Here is a 9039-nt window from a genome sequence, read left to right on the forward strand (position 1 = left end):
CCAAAAAAAACCCTCCCTATGTTATTGTTGTTGTTACATACCTTTGAGTCAGTTCCGACTTATAGTGACCCTGTAAAGGATTTCCAAGGAGCGGCTGGTGGGTTTGAACTTCTGACCTTGCAATCCATAACATTATCTTACAGCACCATACCAGGACTCCTATAATTGTTGTTAGGTGCCACCAAGCTGATTTTCAACTCATAGCTACCTCATGTGACAGAAGAGAACTGCCCCATGGGGTGTTCTACGCTGGGTGTGGTGCTGTAGAGAAGCACTGGATGAGAGACCCAAAGGTCAGCATCTCAAACCCACCAGTCACTGCTTGGAAACCCTATCAAGGTTGCTTATGAGTTGGAACTGGCTTAATGATAGTAAACAACAATTTTTACAGGAACAGACTGACAATCTTTTCTCCCATAGCGCCATTGGTTTAGTTCGAGCCTCCAACCTTTCAGTGAGGAGCAAAGCGCTTACCCATTGTGCCACCAGGGCGCCTTCTATTTCCCATGGTGGTGGTGGTTACAGGGTTAAAAAAAAAAAAAAAGTCTTGTAATACTGATGCCCACACTCACAGCTCACTCTGGAGCCAAACGACATGATTCACCAGTTGGTTAGACCATCTTCAAACAGTCAGGGAATAAAGGAAGAACAGGCAAGTATTTCAAAATAGATAATGTATCTAAGCATCAAGAACTCAGATTTAAATACATAGCAAGAAAACCAAATTAAACGTTGGGAAAGAAAACCCATCAGGAGTAATTAGCACTTAACACCAACACAGAGAGAGAGACTCCCAAACCAAGGAGGTCTGCTCCTCGCATTAACCTCAACATTCCCAGAACAGAGGTATTTGTTCAAACTGTGTTGTCGAGAACAAATCAGACTTGTGTCAGTCATGTTGTTGTTGTTGTTGTTGTTGTTAGCGGCTGTCAATAATGTGATACTGTTAGATTCAGGCTGTCACTGCTAGTCCCAAGAGGTTAGCAAGGCCAGGGAATGAAGCTCTCACTGAGGCCCAGGAAGTGGGACCAGGGGTGGCACAACCATCATGCTGACCCTAACGAAGGCTACTTTGTAGATGATCTGGATTCAGAAACGCTTCCAGAATTGGTTTTTTTTTTAATTTAACGTACTAAAATTCTTGTAACATGGCTTTCAGTGTCTGCATCCTATACTCTTGGTCCTAAGTCTACATATATAAAGCTCATGGGTAAGATATGGTTTCTGCATAGAGGCAATTCAACTTCTCTGGTTGTTTTTCATGGGGACAAAAACCTAACTTTCTTTCATGTACAAATTTTACAATTAATTCACTTTTCACCTATCACATCCCTTATGACAGGGTCCCTAAGGCAATTTAATACCGCATAGTGCATTACCCTAAGAAGCTCTGGTAGCGTAGTAGCTACGAACTGGGCTGTGAACCACAAGGTCAACAGTTGGAAACTACAAGCTGTTCCGTGGGATAAAGATGAGGCTTTCTGCTCCCGTTAAGATTTACAGCCTCAGAAACCCAGTACAGGGTCGCTATGAAAGGGAACCGACTCCACGGCACATAACAACAACAACAGTGGATTATCCTACTATCAGGAGGGACCAATCCCTGGAGAAGAACATCATACTTGGTAAAGTGGAGAGCTGGAGAAAAAGAGGAAGACCCCCGACAAGATGGACTGGCACAGTTATCGGCAGCAATGGGCTCAAGCGAAGCAACGATTTTAAGTTTGGCGCAGGACGGGACAGTGTTTCGTTCTGTGGTGCACAGGGTCACTGTGAGCCAGTACCAACTCAATAACACCTAACAACAAGAAGCAGAGCTGCTAACCACAAGGTCAGCAGTTTGAACTTTCTAGCTTTCTGCTCCTGTACAGATTTACAGCCTCAGAAACTCTAAACAGGGCCGCGATGAGTCAGAACTGCCTCTACAACACAAAACCACAATGCTTATCACTGGTGTGGCGCTTATAAGATAAGCACTGGACCGCAAGGTCGGTTTGAACTTCAGGGTCAACAGTTCAAACTCACCAGCCGCTCCTTGGAAACGCTAATACAGGGTCACCGTGAGTCGGAACCAACTCGACAGCACTTAACACCAAGAACATACTAATCACCAAGAACTCACCCAAAGTAAGAAAGGCAAAATCAAAATTAAACATGACGTCTCTTTCATGGAGACCTTCTCTCTGAATACACAGGAATGTTGAGAAGTTCTGTCTAGAAGGCTCCCAACTCAGCACTGAGCCAGCAGTTGGCTGTTTGAATAAAGCATGCTACAGTTCCTAATTCCTCTTATTGAGATGATTTTCCCTACATAAAAATCCAGCTCCAGTTCCTGTAAGTCCCAATAAATATTTAATGAAACCCCAAAACTGCAGAGAAATATGGCAATTTTTCAAAATGAGAAAGAGAGAATGGGGAACAGTAAGAAAGGTTGACCATAAGCCAAAACCCAGAGGAAACACTTAGATTTTAATCCCAGCCCAATATGTCGTCAAGGCACAGTTAGCCTCTGTTGAGCACACACAGGCCTCCATGTGCACATACAGAGTCCAACAGACCCTTGCGACTATGTATAAGATGAACGCCCCTAAATTTAGACACTCAAGTTTACACAGGACAACTGAAGGACATTAAAAAAAAAGAAGAAGAAGAAGAAACTCAACAGGACAATTTCCAACTTCCCCCAGAGAAACTCAGAGAACAGAAAGGAACAGGAAGTCAGCCTCACCTAGAGTGGGTGTCATGGCAGCCATGGGCCCGGTGGGATCCAGCTGGAAGCCGCTCATCATGAACTGGGCATCCGAGGCGGCGTTGTCCATCTTCAGGTTGGGCAGGTTCATGTTCTGGGCCAGGTAGTACTGGTAGAGTTCGGCCTCGGCAGAGGAGGGCAGGCTGCCGAGGCCCAGGTGGCGATTGTGTTGGATTTGGGTCATGTTCTGCTGCAGCAACATCATGTTGTGCATGTGCTTCTCACTGGTCATATGAATACGGAGGTTCCTAGCCACATTGGTCTCATAGTCGCACACCTCACAGCGCCAGGTGGGTTTGGTTTTTGGTTTGGTGGGCGAGGGGGCCCCACAGGAGCTGCCAATGTTGGCGGCTGCAGCTGCTGCAGCTGCCGCCGCCGCCGCCGCCCCTGCAGTGTGGCTGAAGACTTGCTCACCCCCTCCGTTCTGCAGGTTCTGCATGTTGTTGAGATGCTTGTCAGACTGCATATGAATACTGAGGTTGCCTTTGGTCGTTGTGGAGTAGTTACACACCTCGCAGCGGAAGGGTTTGTAACCACAGGTGTAGCTCTCGCCTCGTGCCAACCGAGGGTGGGGTTGCCCACTCTTGCAGTAGACGCAGGAGCCCCCCGGCTCCGGGTGCTTCTCCTTCATGTGTGCCTCCAGTGTCTGCTGGTACTTGTAGTGCCAGTTGCACTTGGGGCACTTGAGGGTCTTGCACGAGTTACGAGAATGCATCATGGTCATGTGGCCGCCCAGCGAGCGGGAGGAGCCCAGGACCGTATCACACTTGGGGCACTCCACGCCGCTCCCCGAGGGGCACTCCCCGACCCCGAGCTCGCAGAGGGAGCCAGCATGCTGGTGATGGGAGATGAAGCTCCCATCCTCGCCCTCGGGACTTTCATTTGGTTCTGGTGCTGTGGCATTGTCTTTATTGGCACTTTCATCAGCGAAGTCCAGCCTCCTGCCGCCCTCTGCCACATTGGCCCTGACGCCCTCACTGTTAAAGCTTAAACGATTCCTCCTGTTCGCACCATCAAAGACAACAAAGGAAGAAGCAGAATTAGAAGTAGTAGAAGCTGTGCCCCTCGACAGGGTCTGGAGCACATTAGGCATTAAGGGGGAGTTAGAAATGCTTTGGTTTGAGAGAGCAAGGTCCTTTTTGCTGCTACTACCTGTCGCAGCCCCAGACTCCTCGTGGGGCTTGTCCTCCAGTTCCTCGTCCAACTCGTTTGGAAAGAGTCCTTTGCAACCCTCATCTTCCTCCTCCTCTTCTTCCTCCTCTTCCTCTTCCTCCTCCTCCTCCACCTCTTCCTCCTCCTCCTCCTCCACCTCCTCCTCAGCTGGCTCTGCTTTCTCGGAGAAGCAGTCCGGCTCGCCCACTTCCTGCTTTTCTCCTTCTGCTGCCCCAGAGTCCTTGCCCTCTGAGGATTTGGTAGGACTGGATGCCAGAGGCTCCAGGGGGACTGAGGTAATGGGGGTCTTCAGGACCGAGCTGGTGAGCCCACCAAGGTTCAAGAGGGTGCTGGGGGTCAAGATACCAGCTTGGGGTTGCTCAGGGCCTGCAGCAGAGCCGGCTGGGAGAGCTTCCTCCCCTTCCATCCGAATGCCACTAAATTTACCATAAAAACTGTGTCCGGGGCCTATGAGGTTAGCTGTGGAAACTAAAGGGTGTTGAAAGTTTTTGTTTTTTGGTTCCAGAAAACTTACAAGGGGTTCCTTGTCTTTGCCAATCCCTTGGATGATAGCGGAGATGTTCTTATTGCTAAGAATTTTCCGCTCGTCCTCGCTCAGGGTCATTCGATGGTCGTGCACGGCATGCGTCACGAACGAGCGGACGTACCCGAAGGAGAGTTTGCACAGGAAGCACATGAGGATGGGCTTCCTCTTCCCATAGAGCACAAAGCCATCGAATTTGGACAGGTCCACATTGTTGGGAACATCTTTGGATACGCAGGAGCTTTTGGCAGAACCATCGCTGTTCAGGTAATCCTTGTTGCTTTTATGTCGCACGTCGAAAACGCGGAAGCTGTGCAGGACGGGGCTGAGCCCCGCCAGGGCTGAGGTATTCGGGAAAGCCTGCTCTGGGCCCTCAAACCACTTCCCGAAGGATGAGGCTATGTGAAAAGTGTTGATGATCTGTGGATAGACTGGCGCAGCACAGGAAGGGTCCCCTTGTTTGCCCCCCGCGGTTGGGAGCGAGTTCAGAAAGAGCGAAGGGAGGGTCCCGCTGCCGCTGCTGCAGGTGCCCCCACTTTGGGTCAGCTGGCTCAGGCTCTCCACAATGTAGGCCGAGCCGTCTGGCTGGTAGACGATCTCACCAGCCAGGTTCTCCACGTCACTCTCCTCGTCCCCTTCCTCGCTGCTGTCGCTGGTGCTCTCATCTCTCAGGGGCAGCGGGGGGCGTGCGCTGGGGCAGTGGTGCTCCATGTAGGTCTGTAAGCTGGCGAAGGAGGCCGAGCACTCGTTGCAGCTGACCTCCTTGCTGGCTGCCTCAGCGGCCGGGCCAGCCGAGATGGTGCTCTCGGCGAGGCGCTCATTGAAGGGGGCCCTCAGGCTGTCCAGGGGCCCGTGGTTCTCACTCGTAGGCTGCTCCATGCTACTGGGTTTGTCGGGGAGGTGGGTGTTGTTGAGTTCAGTCCATTGCTGGTGCTGAGGGAGACCGCACCCATTGTCCTTCCCCGAGATGACGGGCGAGTCACAGCCTTCCATGGTAAGGCCTGCGTGGAGCGTTCATTGCACCCAGTATGGATCGAACCTGAAGAGCGTAGGCAAGGGGAGAACAGGGAGAGGGGGGAAGAGAGAGAGAGAAAGGAAAGAGGTTAGGAGGGCCGAGACTCAGTCCTATACACAGCTCTCTACGAGGTTTCTGTCCACACCCACAAAACAGGGGTCACCCAAACTGCCCAACTTCAGAGGGTGGGTGGTGCCCATGGGCGTCTCGGCCAGGACAAGGCATGAGCAGGGGTGCAAGGAAAGGGAAGGGAGGAAAAGCCCTGTGGGTCCTCAGAGGGGCAGTCGGCTACTCTACCCTGAGCCCAGCTCATCACCAGCTGGAGACCAGCTGCAGCCAAGAAGGCAGTCCTCATCAGCAACAGAACCGGGGCCCTAACGGCTACCAGCAGGGAGGGCTGAGAGGGCACAGTGATGCACCCCCAAAAGAAGGCAGCCATGAGGGTAGTTTCACGGACCACATTCCCAGGGTGCAACCTTGGGAATGTTCAGGTAGCAGCACTGAGAACTGCTGAGCGGGAGTGGGTGCAGACCTGACCACGCTCCAAAAGCCCCTGCCTGACCTTCCACAGAGGTTAGCTGCTACCTCCCTCCCTCCCCTCCAGCCCAGGAAGCACCTGGCTCTTCTCAAAAGCAGTCAAACAGAGGAGCTAAGCCTGCCATCTTAGTTCAAGGAGCTCTGCTAGCATAGTGGTTACAAGTCGGACTGCTAACCCCAAGGTCAACAGTTGGAAATTACCAGCTGTTGCGCAGGGACAGAGATGAGGCTTTCTGCTCCCGTAAATCTTTACAGCCTTGGAAACCCTATGGAAATTCGCTATGAGTTGGAACCAACTTCACGGCCCATAACCACCACCACTACCACCAAGCCTGGACTGCAACGCCGGTTTGACGCACAAAGTCGACGGTTCAGGCTCACCAGCCATTCCTCAGAAGGAAACCCTATGTGGGGTCGCTATGAGTCAGAACCAACTCGACAACACTTTACAACAACAAGTATGCCATCGGGGCCAGTGCCATCCTGTTCAGAAGGCAGGTCCCCAAATGCTCCGCTGGCTTTGACTAGAGACATGTTGGTGAAAACAAGCCGGATATTTCTACCAAGAGCCAACCAGATCCAGTGCCTGCCAACTCCCCTCCAGCAGTGTCACCTTGCCTGTTCACCACTTGCTTGGTGGCTTTTGCCATCAAAGAGCTGAGCATCGTGCTGGACGCCACAGCTGACCTCACAATTCCCCGTTCTATGCCCGCCTCTTCATTATTAGTCACTACACAAGCAGCTGGCCTTTAACCCGGGGACTTTTCTGTTCCTGACCCCATAGTGCCACTGAGCTGAATTTGCCCTGTGCGACCCAGTGTCCCCGGGGACAGAGACATCAGATGGCCCCGTCACTACCGCTCTGTTCTTGTGGTCACATAGTCCCAGGGATGCACGGCTGCTACGGGGGCTTGGCCGCCCGGTCCTGGGCTCCTCCTTTCAGGAGAACACTTGGCTGTTTCTCCACCCACCACTTCATTCATACATAAGATCGAGGGGTGCTGGCTGGGTTTGGGCTCCTGTCCTCCCATCTTCCCACTTTCTTCTTCATTTCTTGACTCTTGCAGGCTTAGTGAGTCAACAGCTCCCCCTCGGGAAAACTGGGGGAAGGCAGGTTCACTAGAAGTCTCTGGAGAAATCACTTTTAGGTAGAATGGGTCACGTCTTATTGAAAAGACACATGCATGTCTTGCAGCAGCTTATGACCACAAACTCTGTCACTACAAAGCTCCACGTGCCTTGGGAGAGGTGTACTGATCTTAAACAAAAACTACTAAACTAAACCAAACCAAAGTGACAGAGCAGCGGGGTGGCCTCGGACAGAACAGCTGGGATACAGGTAAGAATCCAGCGTGGCTCTCCTTAAAGGCAAGGTCTGATTGGCTGGGCGGCACCTGACTGACAGCTTGGACCAAGAAGGATGGCAGGCCTGAAGGGGTGGGAGGGTTAACAACCCGATTGTAAAATCAATGTCATAAATGCTTGGTAAGTTACAGGAACATGCGGGAAGGGGAGGCCACGATTGATAAAGGACAACAGCTTTGATGCTGCACCAGGGACTTGTTTATTGACAGCAAAGCCAATCTCCTCCCCAGCCTGGCTGGGCAATAGAAACCTGCAAGCATTTACCAATTAATTGGTGGGTTTCTCTTGCTCTCCTCTCTTCTTCCTCCTCCTCCACAAATTATCCAGCTAAGGACTCCACACACTGGCCATACTTTGTTTTCTATTCCAAAGTGGAAGGAGACAAGGAAGGACAGCATTGTACCTATCTCTGAGAGGTGACTTCAGCCCCAGAGGGGGGACCTGCAAGAGCCCACCTATCCATATGAGGAAGAGGGATCGCCACATCAGCGTTTACTCTCATGCTGACCATGACAAGTGGAACCTTCCTAACCTGGCTACTCCAACCTAGTGTGGTTCTTGGGCCCACAGAGAGTTGGTGAGGAATGCAGACGGTCAGTTCCATGGCTTAGACCTAGAAAGGCAGAATCTGTATTTTAACAGGATCACCATGTGATGTGCATTAAAGCTGGATACACTCGTTTTACAGCATCGTCCCTATACTGCCAACTCATATGGCCACGGTAACTAAAGAAGGTCAGTCTTCTGTCCCCACTAGTCTATGAGGGGTACGGAAATGGGGGTGAACAAGAGGGGACCAGACCCAGCGATCAAGAGAACTCTTGAACCTGTGCTCCTTCAGCGGGTTACCTCACAACACATACCTCTCTCCCACCCAGCCTGTTAGCTCTCACTGTTTATCTGCCAATCAAAAAGGTAGTTCTTACTTAAGGAGGCAGAAGACAACTGGCAGGTCGATCAGCACTCTGTCTGTAAACATAGTTTCCCGTAAAATCAATGATCTTCAGTTAGAGGGCAGCCTGGGAACCCAGCGGGTCCCCACATCTTCACAGGCAGCCCCCCCCCCCCCCCCCTGCAGTCCATGTGAGCCCCTGGCTCAGTTCCCCTCCATGTCTCTGCACACCTGGTCCTTGCTACCTGCACACTACCTCTCTTCCACTGGTCACACTCCTCAAAACTCCCTTTCCCTCTGTCCTCCTCTATTCATGACCCCCCAAACTGCACTCACATGTTTTGTTTTGCTTTTAAAACTCAACCAATAGTGCACACCTGTCTAAGAGAGGAGAAGATGGGAGTGATAACTCTCTTCCTTCCTTTTTCTCCTTCTCTTTCCTCTCTCTGCTTAGCACCTATACCTGCCATATGGCAAGTAATCTTATACCGAAAAGTTCTAGCATCTCCACCAAGAACCCCTTCCTTTCCACTGGCTTTCCTCACAGGTTGATAATTTCCTGAGAAACCACTGCATGGTCTACTCATCTTGGCAACAGTCTGTGTTTACTCTTCAAAGATTGTTTCAAACACCCAACTCTTATCATGTTATCCTCAAACAATCACTCATTTCCCTCTTTCAGTGAAAAAGACAACGGGATTCCAGAGGCTGGATGTCTTTTGAGATGTGGGTAGAGTTTTGTGTTCCTTTAAAGAGGCGGAGAATGAGTAAAATGCAACCATCAC

The 9039-nt window shown here is 51.1% G+C and overlaps 1 protein-coding gene across 1 annotated transcript in view; it reads right to left on the minus strand.

Annotated features, from left to right (window-relative positions):
* Positions 1-5438, minus strand: part of ZFHX3 (zinc finger homeobox 3) — a 201392-nt gene extending 195954 nt beyond the window's left edge. The window contains exon 1 of the mRNA XM_006860200.1: positions 2729-5438. Within this exon, the coding sequence (XP_006860262.1) occupies positions 2729-5438 (2710 nt within the window). The remainder of the gene's footprint in view (positions 1-2728) is intronic.
* Between the last annotated feature and the right edge of the window lie 3601 nt (positions 5439-9039).

Source organism: Chrysochloris asiatica, unplaced genomic scaffold (genome assembly GCF_000296735.1).
Source record: "Chrysochloris asiatica unplaced genomic scaffold, ChrAsi1.0 scaffold00037, whole genome shotgun sequence".
NCBI classification, from domain to species: Eukaryota; Metazoa; Chordata; class Mammalia; order Afrosoricida; family Chrysochloridae; genus Chrysochloris; species Chrysochloris asiatica.